Source organism: Anarrhichthys ocellatus, unplaced genomic scaffold, assembly GCF_004355925.1.
Source record: "Anarrhichthys ocellatus isolate YVR2014 unplaced genomic scaffold, GSC_Weel_1.0 scaffold3, whole genome shotgun sequence".
Classification (NCBI taxonomy): domain Eukaryota; kingdom Metazoa; phylum Chordata; class Actinopteri; order Perciformes; family Anarhichadidae; genus Anarrhichthys; species Anarrhichthys ocellatus.
In genome coordinates this window covers 16,905,497-16,922,808 of record NW_022280033.1, presented here as the reverse complement: position 1 = coordinate 16,922,808, position 17,312 = coordinate 16,905,497, and the positions used below count along the sequence as shown (strand labels likewise).

At 43.4% G+C, this 17,312-nt stretch overlaps 1 protein-coding gene across 1 annotated transcript in view; it reads left to right on the top strand.

Moving 5' to 3' along the window:
- btaf1 (BTAF1 RNA polymerase II, B-TFIID transcription factor-associated) overlaps nucleotides 1-12,782 on the top strand; it is a 21,159-nt gene extending 8,377 nt beyond the window's left edge. Inside the window, exons 13-38 of the mRNA XM_031877166.1 lie at nucleotides 43-167; nucleotides 814-934; nucleotides 1,109-1,213; nucleotides 1,412-1,561; nucleotides 2,347-2,486; nucleotides 2,643-2,817; nucleotides 2,950-3,153; nucleotides 3,446-3,866; nucleotides 4,446-4,636; nucleotides 4,728-4,884; nucleotides 5,018-5,127; nucleotides 5,333-5,534; nucleotides 5,680-5,828; nucleotides 5,948-6,100; nucleotides 6,607-6,728; nucleotides 7,490-7,657; nucleotides 7,821-7,898; nucleotides 7,978-8,107; nucleotides 8,198-8,339; nucleotides 8,448-8,578; nucleotides 8,709-8,828; nucleotides 8,960-9,112; nucleotides 9,711-9,922; nucleotides 10,028-10,187; nucleotides 10,909-11,079; nucleotides 11,755-12,782. Of these exons, the coding sequence (XP_031733026.1) occupies nucleotides 43-167; nucleotides 814-934; nucleotides 1,109-1,213; nucleotides 1,412-1,561; nucleotides 2,347-2,486; nucleotides 2,643-2,817; nucleotides 2,950-3,153; nucleotides 3,446-3,866; nucleotides 4,446-4,636; nucleotides 4,728-4,884; nucleotides 5,018-5,127; nucleotides 5,333-5,534; nucleotides 5,680-5,828; nucleotides 5,948-6,100; nucleotides 6,607-6,728; nucleotides 7,490-7,657; nucleotides 7,821-7,898; nucleotides 7,978-8,107; nucleotides 8,198-8,339; nucleotides 8,448-8,578; nucleotides 8,709-8,828; nucleotides 8,960-9,112; nucleotides 9,711-9,922; nucleotides 10,028-10,187; nucleotides 10,909-11,079; nucleotides 11,755-11,898 (4,134 nt within the window). The 3' untranslated portion in view covers nucleotides 11,899-12,782. The remainder of the gene's footprint in view (nucleotides 1-42; nucleotides 168-813; nucleotides 935-1,108; nucleotides 1,214-1,411; nucleotides 1,562-2,346; nucleotides 2,487-2,642; nucleotides 2,818-2,949; nucleotides 3,154-3,445; nucleotides 3,867-4,445; nucleotides 4,637-4,727; nucleotides 4,885-5,017; nucleotides 5,128-5,332; nucleotides 5,535-5,679; nucleotides 5,829-5,947; nucleotides 6,101-6,606; nucleotides 6,729-7,489; nucleotides 7,658-7,820; nucleotides 7,899-7,977; nucleotides 8,108-8,197; nucleotides 8,340-8,447; nucleotides 8,579-8,708; nucleotides 8,829-8,959; nucleotides 9,113-9,710; nucleotides 9,923-10,027; nucleotides 10,188-10,908; nucleotides 11,080-11,754) is intronic.
- Nucleotides 12,783-17,312: the final 4,530 nt, after the last annotated feature.

Here is a 17,312-nt window from a genome sequence, read left to right as displayed (position 1 = left end):
GGTCTTTCTGTCGTTGTGAAACTCTGTGCCCGTGTCTCTCAGGTACCTTTTATCGTGAACACGCTGTGGGATGCTCTTTTGGACCTGGACGACCTCACCGCTTCCACCAACAGCATCATGACGTTGCTGTCCTCGCTGCTCACCTACACACAGGTCCGCCAGTGCAGGTCAGTCTCTCAGAGGTCCACACAGAAGATGCTACGGCCTCAAAATCGTGATTGTTTTGTTTGTTTACAGCAGAAACAGAAAGTACACTTTCTTAATGGTCCAATGGACAAAAGAGGCCTTTGTCTACAGATTCAAGTATACGTTCAGCGGCCACTTTATAAGCTACCGGAGCGTCTTCTTTAAACGGTAGTTCTTGAAGCTGTACTCGACATAACTTATTCTGTAAAGCCTGCAGTTGGGCTGGAGATTTGGTAACTGTTGACTTAAAGCATAGATTAGAATACATGTGCTTGTGTTCCAGGTGAAAATCTCTTTGCCATATGAGGTTTGATGGCCTTAGCATATACTCTGCTTCACAAGAAGCTCACTACAGTGAGCTGGCTCATCTGTTGTCCCCTCTGTGGTGTATCAGCAGTGGTGGCTGAGTTTGAACTTGATTTACATAAAAATCACACAACCAGACGACGCACGCCCACTACTGAGCAAACTTTCTTCAAACACACAATTAGATGGCCACTGACTCTTAAAGTCTAGACAGAGGTTTAGTGTATACCCTTGTACCAAGGCGGTATTTATTCAGGTTTTTAATTCAGATTCTTTTGGTTCTCTGAAATGATGGCCCTTTGTGTATTCTGTCCACTCTAGCATGCAGCAGTCATTAACAGTCCTGGTCCCTCGGGTTTGGCCGTTCCTGAGACACACCATAGCATCAGTGAGACGGGCAGCACTGGAAACCCTTTTCACGCTGCTGTCTAAAGCTGACGAGGTAACGCTGACTAACACCTCATATGATATCTGAGTACTAATCAATCTCATACAGGATTTAACAAAGTATCTGAAATGCACACATTTCCATAACAACTAAAGCTTTTTTATTTGTGAATGCTGTGTGTTGTGTCTGATAGGGCAGCGTTTTATCTTTTTATTTATTTTTCTTCAGAGCTGTGCAGTGTGGATCAACCCCATCCTACAAGAGATGCTGCGGCACATCTTCCAGTCGTGCATACTGGAGAGCAACGAGGAAATCCTTGAGCTGATTCATAAGGTGTGCTGCATCACCCACACTGTAAAATCACCAAGATTGTTGAAGTTTGACTATTGGAAATGATACTGAAATTTCATCCAAGAACAAAGAATTGATAAATGTTCTGATGGGAATTGGAGAAGTCTTGCTTTTCTTCTCTTGCATGTGGATGACCTCTTTGGATTTGGTCTTGATCTGTGACCGTGTGTCTCTGGGCAGGTGTGGATGGAGCTGCTGTCTCAGGCCCCGCAGCAGTACGTGGTGGCAGCCAGCTGTCCGTGGATGGGCGCCTGGCTCTGTCTCATGATGCAGGCCTCGCACATTCCCATCGACATCAACATGCTGCTGGAAGTGAAGGCCCGCTGCAAGGTGGGACACTTTGTGTATTCATACCTAGATGAGACTGAAGAGTAAGACTCATCTCGTGTATTTAAAGTTCATGCAGCTGTGTCCTCAAATGCAAACCGACGCTCCAGTCCATGCACGATAACTGCTAATTGGTAGCAATTTTAGCCAGTGAAATTAATGTTATTTTACATTTTAATATTCAGGAAAATTAATCTTAAGCTCTTGTTTTTTCAAATGTGTAAGTTTATATGCGTGTCATATACCATGCAATACATCCGAGGTAACACAAAATATCAGTGTTAAAATGTCAGTAGGACATAACTCAGGACGGTATTGCGTATCTGTCGCAAGTTGCTTGCAACGGGTTCATGCAAACAACGCATGTGACTTCAAGACGTCACACAAAACAGATGAGGTTGCTAGGTGACAGTCTGGTAACAGCCCAGGCCTGTATGTCTATGTTTGAGCCGGAGGACCTTAACAGTCCGGGGGAGAAAATAGAAAAGTAACAGAGGCACCACGCTCAACCTGACAACTGAATAGCCAGTTTGTTTAACGAAATGGAGCTCTGTAGGAGTATGCCGTTAGAAATGAGAACCGCTTTAGTTTTCATGCACCAAAATGCATACAGTACATGTATGTGCACATATATTTGTATCTGAAGCAGAGAAAGAGACCAATATTTTAATTTAGTGCTTGGTACTTTGCCTGTGCAAAGCAACGTTTATAATGCCACAAGAGATGTACGTTTAGGTCCACTTTTTAAGTGAATAACTGTAATAATGAATGTTGTGTTGATGCAACAGGATAAGGCGGGTGCAAAGGCTCGTCTAGGAACCAATCAGGTGAAGGAAACGGTTGAGTATATAGCCGGTGCAGAGACGGTGATGGACGACCCACTGACGCGGGACTACGTAGTGGTCCGTTCTCGCCTCATGGCTGCCAAGTGAGTTTTGATTGTTGCATACGAAAGGTAAAACGTTGTCAGTCCTGATCGTGAGGTGAACTTGTGATTTTCTCTCCCAAAAAACCAAGAATTGCCAGATGAGTAGTTTTGTTCTGAAAGTGTTTCCCTGCGCTCCTTTGTGTCTCTGTAAACCAGATTGCTGGGGGCTCTGTGTCGGTGTATCTGTGACCCTCAGCTCAATGCTGCGTCTCAGGAGATCCGACCGGCGGAGTCTTTAGGCCAGCTGCTGCTCTTCCACCTCAACTCCAAGTCTGCCCTCCAGCGCATAGCTGTGGCTCTGGTGCTTTGCGAGTGGGCCGCAGTGCAGAAGGTGAAAAACGCTCAGACACTTGGAGCTGGTTGTTGCGGATTTACAAATCTGAGCACTTTTTTTTTTTTTTTTTTTTTTTTTTTTTTTGGGATGTAGTATGAGCAATTGACTTTTCCGGTCTCTGTCTTTCAGGATTGTCAGGTGGTGTCGTCGATGGTGCAGCCTCGTCTTCTGGCCATTCTGTCGGAGCATCTGTACTACGACGAGATCGCCATCCCCTTCACGCGCATGCAGAACGAGTGCAAGCAGCTCATTACGCTGCTAGCCGATGCCAACATAGACCTGCAAGACCGCCTCAATTGTAGCGTTTTCACTATTGATCAAGCCAATGAACTGGTGAGTGCAGCCACACACATAAGAGAACTGAATTAGAAACCTTTTCATTAATCGAATTGAAATCAGTGTTTAGGTATTATAGAAGCTGTAGTTCACACTGAAGGCTGAATGTCAAGGTGTTGGGCTACTATTATTATGACACATCATCCAGCTGTAACTTGGTTTCCGTCCATGTCTTTATTTCCTGATCCGACGGCTTGATTCTCATCTTCAAAGGTCAATGGATGTTGCACTCCGTAACAGATGGCCCCCATTACAGTCGCTCACATTCTCCCTCCCTCTTGTTTCCTAGGTAACCGCCATCTTCACAGAGTCAACGGTGGGTCTTGACGTGAAGTCTGATCAGTGGCAGGCGCTGGACGGTAAACGGCAGCAGGCCCAATCCACGGTGACTGAGACCAACACGGACTGGCAGCAGCTGCATCTGCGCGTCCACATGTTCACGGCGTGCGCAGTGATTAACCTGCAGGTGCTTCCCGAAAAGCTCAACCCACTGGTCAGGCCTCTGATGGAGACGGTCAAGCGGGAGGCGAACACCCTCATCCAGGGGTACGCCGCGTCTTTTATAGCCAAGCTGCTGCAGCAGTGTGCCGGACGCTCGCCGTGCCCCAACCCCAAGATCATTAAGAACCTCTGTGCCTCGGCCTGCATGGACTCCGCCGTCACGCCTTCATCCGCCTGCCCCGTTCCCCTCACACAGGAAAATGCCAAAGGTAAGAGTCGTAGAAGCTGAGGAATACTTTTCAGTGATTTTACTCATGGCCTCGGCTACTAGCTGGGTTTCAAAATTGGGTGTTCTTTGACATTTTAATCATTCTACTGACTTAAATAGTGCACTCCATTTAGATTTCATCTTATGATGGGCTCATTGCATCGGTGGAATATGGTCTCAGACGAATATAAAATGCAAGTGTTTAATATTCCAAGGCACACTGTAGGGGTTTGTGCAAAATTTAAAATGCCTTTTTTTATATATATGTATATGTGTGTGTATATCTATCAATCAATCAATCAGATGTGGTGCGAGCGACAGGACTCTTCACAGGGATAGTTCTCTGTCAATGTGTAAGGCTGTTGGTCAAAAGCGAGTAAGTGATGCGTCATCGGTAAAGAGAAAAAGGAGGAGGGGGAATGGAAGGAAGTGAAGGAAGGAGAGACGACATGGTGTCTTTTTTGTTTTCTATATTTGTCAAATTTAAAAGTGCAATAGCATCCCTCGATATCATCACATGTAAAGTGCTTGCATGCATGCTACTCACCAGATATATATATTTTTTACTCCTCCTTCATAGCCTTAGGCGGTGGGTTGGAGAAAGATTGCATTCATCACATGGTCAACAAAACCCGCGGCATAATCACCCTGTACCGGCACCAAAGGGCAGCGTTTGCCATCACCAGTAAGAGGGGTCCCGCCCCTAAAGCCCCCAAAAACCCCACCACAGAGCTTCCTCCAGGCAGCACCATCTGCACTGATAACGACGAGGTACAGAGGACCTCTGCACTACATTTTCCTCACATCAACAGATTCTGTTTACCCCTTTTTTCTTTTTAAATATGATCTCTTCCCTTTTCAGAGCAAGAAGCCATTTCTTATTCAGAGGCGAGGGGCGGAGTTCTCCCTGACAACAGTTGCCAAGCACTTCGGTGCAGACTTCACCAAATCTCTGCCGTACTTATGGGAGAACACAGTGGGACCACTGAGAACAGTGGTGACTGAAAACCAACAAATTGGTATGTTGATTGGGTTTATTCTCTGATGGACATGGAGTAACAAGTATTTATTGGTTTGACAATAAAATATCTATCAATTCACTTAATTTCACCGAGAGAATTCACTCCATACTTTGTGTATTGTGTGCTCTAGACAGAGAGGTCCAGCTGGAGAGGGGAGACTCTGCAGCTCAGGAACTGGTCAACTCTCTACAAGTGCTGGAAGTCATGGCCGGGGCCATGGCTGCTGAACTCAAGCCTTTGGTACGACTGCTCTACTTCTATACCGCCGTTTACCCAGGTCCTCTCATTGATGGAAATTCTAATTACACCATATGGAGACCTAACAGTTGAATATTGCTGTGGAACTGCTCCTTGGGCCATCAAAGTGTCTGTTTCAGGGAAAGTTCATAAAGGCATCTTAAACCAACTATTATAACGCAAGCAAATCATTTTTATTCCTCTCTAGCTGCTGGAGCGCCTACCCCATCTGTTCACCTGTCTGCAGCACCCGTACACAGCAGTGCGTCACATGGCAGCACGCTGTGTGGGCGTGCTCAGCAAGATAGCCATGCTGGAGACCATGAACCGCTTCCTCGGGTGCGTCCTCCCCTGGTTGGCTGCTATTGAAGACTGCACCAAACAGGAGGGTGCCATCGAGGCTTTAGCCTGTATCCTTCACACGGTGACCCTTTGATTCATAGCAAAATACAAAAGCTTCCCGTCACAGATGTGCGGTAATGCTACTGTTATCGACCTTGTAGTTGCTGCCGTGTCATCTCCCCACAGTACCGTCCTTGACTAGCGTGTCTCCAGGTGTCATGGAGCAGCTTGATGTGGACATTGTGCCCTACATTGTGCTGCTCGTAGTGCCGGTGCTCGGCCGTATGAGCGACCCCAGCGATAGCATTCGTTTCATGGCCACGCAGTGCTTTGCCACGCTCATCCGCCTGTTGCCCCTCGAGGTTAGGAGCTCCCCAACAGACATGCAAACCGACTTAATCGCTCACTGGCTATTAAACTAATAACACAATGTCGTTATCCAGCGCTTTGCTCCTAAGCGTTTTTTTTTGTTGTCCACCAGGCCGGTATACCAGACCCTCCGGCCATGTCCGCTGACCTGATCCGCCAGAAGGCCAGAGAACGCCACTTCCTGGAGCAACTGCTAGATAGCAGAAAACTGGAGAACTACAAGATCCCAGTTCCAATTAAGGCGGAGCTCAGGAAGTACCAGCAGGTGGGTGTCAGTTTTCAGGCTCCTCTGCAATACTACCTCGAGCAGCAGATCAATGATTCCCATTCTATTGTTGTTTTTACACATTTAAACAACTCCTGGGATACTTCAGTGTTTTGTGCCTGAGCTGCCTCTTCACCTTGACTCTAATCATTGTTCTGCCAGATTCAGGGATGAGGTCTCTGCTTTGCTGCAGGCTAGCAATGTAAAAAACAAAAGAGAGACACTGACATCTAATGGTTTTCTTGACAGAGTAACATTTTAAAGTGGTCAAATGGAGCCGGTGTATGTCTGCAGGTTCCTTCTAGAAATGTTGGCAGCTTTGCTGAGACCAGCCACCCGTCTCTTGAATTCATTGAGTGGTGCAAAAAGCCAAATTCATTTGTTACTGCTATTGGTCAACACACTGCTGCCGTGTCCTCAACCTTAACTGACTCAGGAGGACATGTTCCAATGAATGGGCTGCTTTTATTTATGATTTCACTGTGGGTCTCTGTGTCACCTTGCAGGACGGAGTGAACTGGCTGTCCTTCCTGAACAAATACAAGCTGCACGGGATCCTGTGTGACGACATGGGCCTCGGCAAGACTCTGCAGTCCATCTGCATCCTGGCAGGAGATCACTACCTCAGGTAGTCCAAACGGCACCGTCACTGATGATTAACTCTACAGCGTCAGCACACGGACTAATCTCCTCCGTCAGTCGACACACTATATATCTATATGTTGTACCGTTCGGACACATCATCACTCGTATAATTGTTCCCTCTGTAGTAACTTCACAGCTTTAAGAACTGTAGAGAGTTTATCATCGAGTAGTTGGATATGAGTCCAAATATATTATCGATTTAAGCTGTTTATATGCTGGTGTGTGTAATCAGTCAGATATTAATATCTACTAGTAAATCACAAAGTATTGAACTAGTTAAAAGAATTAGGAGAGCCTTAATGATTGTGATTAAGTTCATGTAAACAGTCGGTAATGCTAAAACAATCCATATATCAACTTGAGACTGAATTCTCGTCAGTTGTCTGCATGTTTTAACATGAACTATTTCCAAAAAAACATGATACGAGATAAAATGTCATTTAAGATGGACCACGAATACAAAGCACTGTTAGATTTGTAGGAAGAAGAGAAGTACATTTCCTTTCAAGATGTTGAGCTTGTTATATAGATCATGGTGAATATGAAAAGGTCTTGTATAATATGCTATTCATGTATGACTACAATGAGCCTGCCACATGCTGTGCTGCGAGACAATGGACAAAGCAGAATTTGACAGTTTCAGCATTAACAGTGATTTGTCCCAGTTATTTGTTTTTTCTTCTTTAAAACTCTCCCGTGCAAGTAAACTCGACTCTGCCTTCTGTGTGTTTGATGTCTACTCAGGGTCCAGGAATATGCCAGGACTAAGGCCCCAGACATCAGCCCCCTGCCCTCTCTGGTAGTGTGTCCTCCCACACTAACCGGCCACTGGGTGGACGAAGTGAGCAAATTCTGCACCAAAGAATACCTCAACCCACTGCACTACACCGGGCCTCCTACTGAACGAATGCGGTAAAGCTTAGTCAGACTAAAAGTCTGTAAGCGTGCAGAGAAAGATTTCTGTCCTCATCCTGACAAAGCACCTTTTAATGTTGGTTTTGATTCATTATTACACGCTAACTGTAGCGTACAGTATACAATGGCTCATTTATGTCCTCTCACTGAACTTTTCCAGGCTGCAGCACCAAGTGAAGAAACACAACCTTGTAGTAGCCTCTTACGATGTTGTACGGAATGACATCGACTTTTTTAGGTGCGTATCATTTCATTCTAAAATCTTGTGTTGTGCTTTTGGAAGTGGAAGTTTTTATAATAAGTTTTCTATATTTTAGGAATATCAAATTTAATTACTGCATCCTCGATGAGGGTCACGTCATCAAGAACGGGAAAACCAAACTCTCCAAAGCCATCAAGCAGTTGGCTGCCAACTTCAGAATCATCCTGTCAGGAACGCCCATTCAGGTGAGCTCACAGCTGTTTTTAAATGTTCCTATTTCTCCTTGTGTTTACTCGACGGAGCCTGAATATTCTCCACTGTCGTCTGTCCCCCAGAACAACGTCCTGGAGCTCTGGTCATTGTTTGACTTCCTCATGCCGGGATTCCTCGGAACAGAGCGGCAGTTCGCCGCTCGCTACGGTAAACCCATCCTGGCCAGCCGGGATGCCAAAAGTTCCTCACGGGAACAGGAGGCAGGTGTGTAAATATTGCTTTTCCTAGCATCCCAATATTTTTTTTTTTTAATGAATTTGCTCATACAGACGAGGACATCAGCGGTGGTTAATATCGCTTCCTCCCTCTCAGGTGTCCTGGCAATGGAGGCCCTACATCGACAGGTGCTACCCTTCCTTCTGAGGAGGATGAAGGAGGATGTCCTCCAGGACCTTCCTCCTAAAATCATTCAGGACTATTACTGCAACCTGAGTCCTCTACAGGTACTTCGGACCCTCCTCCTCTTATATAATTCTTGGTTGGACGTAAAGTGACTGGTCTCCACAGGAACCACAACTAGACAATGGCCCAACCGCCATGTAACAACATGGTTTGGTTTCTCACTACCTGCAGGTTCAGTTATACGAAGACTTTGCAAAGTCTCGAGCCAAGGCCAGTGTGGAGGACAGCATCTCTGATACGTCTACAGGAGAGGAGAAGCCTAAGTTGAAGGCCACAGGCCATGTCTTCCAGGTACTGGGTTCATTTTATGTTTCTAGATGTGTGTCTACCTGCTCTGATACAATAGTTAAAGGTGGTTATTGTTAATACTTGGTGTATGCCTTATCTTTTGCAAATGCATCTCTTTACCTGCGTTCGTTCAGGCTCTGCAGTACCTGAGGAAGCTGTGTAACCACCCGAGCTTGGTGTTGACCCCGCAGCATCCCGAGTACAAGCGCATCAGCGAGCAGCTCGCAGGTCAGAGCTCCAGTCTGCGGGACCTCCAGCACGCGCCCAAACTCTCCGCTCTCAAACAGGTGAAGTGCAGGAAGTCTTATTTTAGAGCCACTGCATCACTTCCGCCTGCTCGGGCTACAGTTTGGAATCGGCTCACATATGTTTTCATGAAAGTAATATGCTTGCATAAGAATGGCGATAAAAGATGAGGCAACAAGGTCTACACACACTTCCACGATTCTCGATACCCATTTAATACCAATAAACTAAACAAACATAAATCCAATATCATTTTACATGCACTCCTTTATTACTGCTTGCATACTAGTTTTTGATTACTAATCCCAGAGGATCCGGTTCAAGTTTCTCGCCAACAACTACATTTTACAAGATTACATTTGAACACATCATGATAACTTTATAATGTACCTCTCCACCCAATACAAATTTTTTTACAGCATCATAATGTAACTCAATTTAACCTCCATACGTTACCCGTTAGCTCCGTTTTTCTTTTTTTTTGGGAAACAGATTTAATGTGACCCATGGGAACACAGTCTTGACCGATCAGATTGTTTGCCCCCATGGTATCACTATTATTTTTCTTCTTATCATCCTGTTGCAGAACTACACGGTAGCTGTCTCATGCTGCGGCTCTGACCTGTTTTCTCTTCTCAGTTGCTGTTGGACTGCGGTCTAGGAAGCAGTGGAGGATCGGAGGGGGGCCCAGAGGCCGTCGTGGCCCAGCATCGTGTGCTCATCTTCTGTCAGCTCAAGAGTATGCTGGATATCGTGGAGCACGACCTCCTGAAACCCAAACTGCCCTCGGTCACCTACCTGAGGCTGGACGGCAGTGTGCCGGCCGGCATGCGACACTCCATCGTTTCCAGGTCGGTGGACTGATTTAAGTCGCTTCTTTGGCTCAGAACTCTACCTCGCGCTGCCCGTTATGGTTCAAATCTCCTCCCTCTGACTTTCTTCCCTCTGGCTCTCAGGTTTAACAATGACCCATCCATCGACGTGCTGCTGCTGACCACCCATGTCGGGGGCCTAGGTCTGAACCTGACGGGTGCAGACACCGTGGTGTTTGTGGAACATGACTGGAACCCCATGAGGGACCTTCAGGCCATGGATCGTGCCCATAGGATAGGACAGGTACATAGAGCAGAATGCAGGACACACACGGCTACATAAACCGCTCTCTGAGCGTGGACCACATCCCAATAACATCTACATTTGGGATTCTCAACAATCTGTAACTTAAGAACCACTTCTGTGTGAAATAAGTGTCACTGCCTGCCGTTATGAATCCATATTTAATGTATTCGGGGTCATATTTCCTCACCGCACACTTTGGAGCTTTTATGGCACACAGTTGTCTCCATCACTTTTTCGTTTGAAAAAAAAAAAAAAAAAAAAATTGTTACTGGTCATTGAAATTGTGCTTTCAAATTTGACGTCTTTATTTATGTGAATTCCTGAGCACATTTAGATATAAACATAACTAGCTTTTGTAAACTAAAAAAAAAAAGTATTCTACCCATTTGGCAGTACGTCCTTGGCCCACTAGGTGGCTCTCTGAGGCCCAGTGGTGGAGAATAGCTGCTTTAGATCATCTGCTTTGATAAATTCCTGTTTCACTGAGATGACACTGAATCCAAGATGCTCCTGTGGCTCCCAAAGAAGGATGTGACGTGTCCATCAGTCTCCTTGTTGCATTATTAAACGCGGCCTCGGATCGTGTGACACTGCTGCTCTTGTATGAAACCAGTGATGCAAGAAGGACCCAAGTGAAGTGAAATGGGGACGGGAGGCTCCGTCCCACAAGTTCTAAATACCTTCTTTTAACATTCCCCGTTGTGTTCGTACCGTGCAGAAACGGGTGGTGAACGTGTACAGGCTGATCACCCGGGGCACGCTGGAGGAGAAGATCATGGGCCTGCAGAAGTTCAAGATTAGCATCGCCAACACCATCATCAGCCAAGACAACGCCAGCCTGCAGAGCATGGGCACGGACCAGCTGCTCAACCTCTTCAGTCTCGACAAGGTGAGACTTCTGAGGGTGTCCGTCACGGAGACACATGTTGGTGGAGATCTAAACAATGTCTTTACAGTCGGGTATAAATGTAACACCTACCTCGTTAAAACATTGATAATAAAAGAGTCGCCTAGCTCTGCCTCGACCTGCTGGCTGAAGCAAGCCTGGGCAAAAGCTAGAAGTAGCAGCTAGCATGTCTTAGCTTGCAAAAAGTGATTTTTAGAAAGTAATGACGCCATGGCATTGCCTCCCTAAACCGGGACAAGTCCGCCAGCACTGCGTAACTGATTGGCATACTGACCACAATGAGGCCAGATGTAAACTCAACAGGATCAGATGTCATTATTCAGATACAGATCACACATTAATGCAGCAGAGGTGCCCCGCTGATGTCAGAAGAAATGATCCCCACCTTTAAGAATTATAACTTCAGAATTTACACACATTTAATGAGTGAGGCTGCTGTTTTAAGGCATCTGGGTTTCAAACCCAGGTTGTTTGTACCATTTTTATTTATTTTTTTTTTAACCTAAGATATAAACTGTACCAGACTGTAGTTCAGTCTGATTAGAGGAAGAAGAAGAAAACACATGAGAAGATGCTTGTATATTCCTGAAAACACGCCTATAAACTGTGTAATACTCTGTGTTTGGCTGAACTGTCTTGTTTATGAATGCCTTTCAGGGGGAGAAGGGTGAGCAGCAGTCGTCGTCGACCTCGGGGAAGTCCTCCATGAAGTCTGTGCTGGACGGCCTGGGGGAGCTCTGGGACCAGCAGCAGTACGACACGGAGTACAACCTGGACAGCTTCATGCACTCACTGCAGTAGCACTGCATGACACCCCCCCCCCCCCACACACACACACACACACACAGCCTCCATATGCTGGCCGAGCAGGACCCTGGTCAGAGCGCCGAGGACACGCCCGTTGCTGCATTCTACTACCCCTCACACACACACTTTAAACAACCTAACTATAGGAAGTCACTGATGGGGAATTGTTACAAATGTCCCAAAGCAATAACTAAAACACAGCCAAAATAGGAAATAAATCTTTATTTTTTTGCTTCAGCAATGATGATGATGTCTGTACAAGGTCAGACACCCTGTAATTCTATGTTGAGCGCAAAACCACCCAGGTTTTCAACAAGCCCTCTTTAGAGGATTTAATGGTATGACGATGCGACAAACGCCTCCAGTGTTTTTAAATGGTCCATGGGAGTTTACAGCACCGTCACCGCTGTAGTACAGTGTTGCTGCTGTGGTCTCAAGCATCCAGAGCATCATACTTATAGTGGTCTTTTGTAGTAGCGGCACCAGGTGCTGCTTTTACAGCCCGCCGCCCTCCTCCCACATCGCATTGCCAGAGTATACAGTGTTAACTGCTTCAGACACCTGTACTGCCCCACTACCACTCTCACATCCCCCCCCCCCCTCCCCCTCATCACCACAAGGTCTTAACAGCACTGCGATGTCGTCACGCCGCTCTGTGGCCATCAAGAGTCTTTAGCGTGGCGTAACGATGACCTGGGGAAGCACTGCGCTCGAAGCAGCATTACAGAGACGGGACACGGGGCCAAGCTGAGACTGGTACCGGAAACTTGTCACCAGTATTTTAAAAAGAAAAGACTTGTACATATTTCTGTAGTTGCTGCTTTTTGTTTATGACTGTGGAATTGGAATAAATTCTACAGACCTTTTGCAATACAAAGCTATCTTTTCTTTGCATGTGAACAGAGATGGCCACTACATGGGGTGGTTGTACCTTAAAGAGGACCAATACTAATAAGACATTAATGAACCTGTAGTATGGTCACATTGTTGTTCTTTTGACACAAATATACACATTGTAGGATCATTAACTGCTTTGTTACATCAACACACCGCAAAGGAAAACCTTCTATAAAAGGATGCAGACGTGTCAGCTGTAGTTGGAGGTTTTCACTCCATGTTGGCCTTGAAGAGTCTGAGGTCTTTCGTGACCTGTTGGAGCTTGTGGTGAGATCTTTTTGTCTACTTCAGTTTCCGAGGTCAATAATTCTCAACTTTTAGGCCAACATGGACAAGAAGTCAAACGGAACACTGAATGCTAATAATTCTAATTTTGAAAGTGCTTTGAAATGTTATTTCAGATAATCTGACTGTAAACCCTGCGTTATTATACAGTATTTGAGGTTTGTTTTTTTTAGCAACTTTATTATGTATATTTGTTTATTGGACGCACCATATAAATTTGAGCTCAAAAACAAAGTGATGTGTTCATTCCAAAGAGGGAGTTAAAACCACATTAATTCAGAGGGATTTTCAAAATAAATTAAGTACAAATTTGAGCATCCACATTTCTATAAAAACTGGTCAGAATCTGTCTGCTGATGAAGATTGTGTGATTCGAAGGAAAGCTCCAGAACTAGATTGACTTTGTAGGGGGATTGTTTTGTCAGATACCGATCGCTCTGGATGATTTGCCTGCCACACTGTCTGAATCTGCGGAATGAATCATTTATACTGAAATGGCAGATGTATGAATACCGCGACAGTAAGTCGCAGAGGTTAGTACTGGTCAGCTCTTTTCTAAACTCACAACGGGGGACAGAGAGGATGCCATGCCAAAGACTACAAGGTTTCACAGCGTCATACAACCACATTTAATAGGATTTGCTTATTGGTACAGGAAAAGATGATGGTGGGAACTACAAACTCTGAAGCAGTAGTAAGCATTAGCAGCATTGAGTTCCATGTTTTCCAATCAGTTTCACTGCAAAAAGCCTCGCCAAGATGGAACCAGTGTTCAAGTCAGGAAAGAAAAAACCTAGACAAGCACATATGCCTTGATTTAAAAAAGAAAATTAAAAACAATTGTAAAAGTACATTTCAAAAGAAGTGGGATGTTTGTGGGAGGGGAAAAAAGCACATTACCAATCTTTTTATTTTTATTTTTTGTATCCATTTTGAGATCACAACATGACGAGACCAACAGTGTTCATCTACCCAGAGAACGCCCATGAAGCAGAAGTGAATATACAGTATAATACCCAAGTCTAGTTACATGAAATACATACGTATATCTATACAGAGGAATATATAAAATGGTTGCCGTCATCCAAATCATCTTTGTGCCATTTGCACATACATACACTGTGTTATAGTTAAGGTATAAATGGTTATGTTAAGTGACAGAGAAACAAAAAAACGAAGGGCCAGGAGATGCACTTGATGGTATGGTGGTGAATAATACAGAGCCCTGGCAGAGAGACAAGTGTGGGACTAAGCTATTGGCATCAGCTGTGTAAACTGATAGAAAGGCCAACCAGAAATAACATTCTCACATGAGCACTGACGTCTCTTTTTGGACGAAGACGGGAAGGGACGTCAAAAACACTTCAGAATAAGTTAAGGACACTGTCGACATTTAAGGAAATACGCTTATTTGCTCTTATTTAGAGTTGGATAAAAAATATAATATGAAGCTTCAGCCTGAAGCCGCTTAGCTTAGCATGAGGATTGGAAACTGCTAGCCTGGCTCCGTTAAAAGGTCGCAAAATGTGCCTACTAACACTTTTAAAGCTCTCTAATCAACACTTTTAATATCGTTTGTTCACACAAACACTGACATAAGTGTAAAACGACACATTGGACAAAACTTCAGGAACATAACCCCCCCAACACTTTTTACACTTCCGTTAATTGGATTCAATGAACAAGATCCAAGGCCTTATTTTGGTGCTGGCAGGCAGATTCTGTTACATTTGGACCGAGCTGGGCTAGCTCTTTACGCTAAGCTAACTGACTGTAGCTTCACAATGAACTACAGCCAACTACTGATCATATTAGCCATCTTTACGCTAAGCTAACTGACCGTAGCTTCACAGTGAACTACAACCAACTACTGATCATATTAGTCATCTTTACGCTAAGCTAACTGGCTGTAGCTTCACAATGAACTACAGCCAACTACTGATCATATTAGCCATCTTTACGCTAAGCTAACTGGCTGTAGCTTCACAATGAACTACAGCCTCGTCATATTAGCCTAGAATCAAGACTGGAGGCAGAGGGGAAATAGCTAGCCTGGCTCTGTACATAAATGTGCCTACCAACACCTCTAAAGCAGTAGTTTTACAGGAGATTATGTAGCAGGGTGGCTAATGCTAGGCTAAGCTAACAGTCACCTTGCTGTAGCTTTATATGTTATAGTACAGACATGACAATGGTGTCAAACATCTCATCTAACTCTTGGCAAAAGGGCTTTTTAGAGAATTTCCCTAAATGTCAAACTATTTTTTAAGGCAGTTTAGGAGGGGAAATGTAGGATTTAAAAAAAAAAAAAAATTAAATAAACCCCAACAAACCAAAATTTGGGGAAGAAGAATAAAAACACTTTAGACCATTAATTGCCTCCTACGCATAATTAAGATTCTACAGTTATACATGCTCTTCCCAAACGCTGTATGTTACACAGTGAATCTCTACATTTACATTCATACTTAAATACAATCACACTGGTGCACTCTGCAGGGACCGAACTGACTACAAAGAGAGGAGGTGACATGGCTGTTTCTTTAGGAGGAACTGTTGAATGTTTCCCTTGTGATGAAGTGTTGCTCTCCACTGCACAAAGTGAGGATGAGTTATTGTAGAGTTAGTGGCAATAGTAGTAGTAGTGGTATTATTGGTCAGCGGTGTTGTCCATCTTCCACAATTACATCACGACATACTGCGTGTATGCTCCATTCTGCCATTTGTATTTTATTGCCCATTCATTTGCTTACATTGAGAATCACTTTCAACATCACCAATCTGCTTTTTGTGAATAGTTTTTTAGGTTTTTTTTCTCCGTAAATCATTTACACACTAATGTAAGCAACATCAGCGAGTTCACACATAACAAAGCTTATAGCATTTCAAGAATCGAGACACTTTAGTAACAATATCACAAAGTTGGGTTTTTTTCAGCTTAAAAAAAAAATGAAAAAAAGTGAACGAATGAAAAAAATAAACTTTTAAAGAATTAGCATCATAAAATTAATTTATTCCAAGTAAAAATACAAAATAATATTAATGACATTGACCAGATATGAAAGTCTCCCCCAGACATAACTATTAATGGCTGAGAAAGAAGTCTGTAAAGAAAGAGAATACGAAATAAAAAGGAAAATATGTAAATATGTTTAAATTCATTTCTTTTTTTAGCAAAACTCTCTAAAAATAATGAAAATTTCTCAGTACAAAGGCTACATTACTACTGGAAGGTACTAGCAGGTAGAGTAGGTAAATACACAGTAGAAAATGATTTTAGTGAATCACAATGCTTGCAATGAAAATAATTCTGCAATAAAGATTTATGCCTCTTTTTTTTCTTGTTTTCTTCTTTTCTACAAACAGTACAAACAGTATTGCACATTACAACAAAGAATCAAGGTTCTTAGCCTTAAAAAAATGGGACTAATTCAAGTCTTGCGTGAATAGAAGGCCACCAGTCAATTTGATGCACCTTGGGGGCTTTCGATCAAGTTACAGGTGAAAACACGTGTGTCTGTTTTTGTGTTAAAAATAACATTCTCATCTCTCTACCGCCAGCTGTTCAGTGACTCTCACAAGTTTCTCTTTCTTTCGTTTTTCTTCTCCTGACAATGTCAGGCTAACAAATCAGGGTCACGTTGGCTTTTTTTTTTTTTTTTACAAAACAAAAAGGGAGCACATACTTTTAGGAAACATAAAAAACTTCTCTTAAAAAAATAATGAACAGAAGATCTCTTTCACAACTCTGGTCAGCATAGTAAATGATTGATTATAAATATACAAAAAACGTGGGAAATATGTTTAGTTTTTCTCTCTTGAGCACCTGATAGTTTATTTTCCTAAAGAGCTTTTCTGATATATTTCGACCAATTTGACGCTCATCCTAACGTCCACTGTAATAAAGCAGACCGTACTCTCACTAACTACATCATTATATTAGTTATAAAGCTCTAGCTCCTTCAGTTGTTGTCGTTTTCAAAAAATAAATTCTTCAAATAAAAGCAAATAAGCATGATAAAAATAATAAAAAAAGTCAACCATCTGGCAAATCATTTCTCTTGAAGAATTAAATTAATATATATTTTTTTCATCTGAATAAACTTACTTAGAAAATATATATACATATATATATATATATATATACACATATATATATATATATATATACACATATATATACATATATATATACACATATATATACGTATATATATATATATATA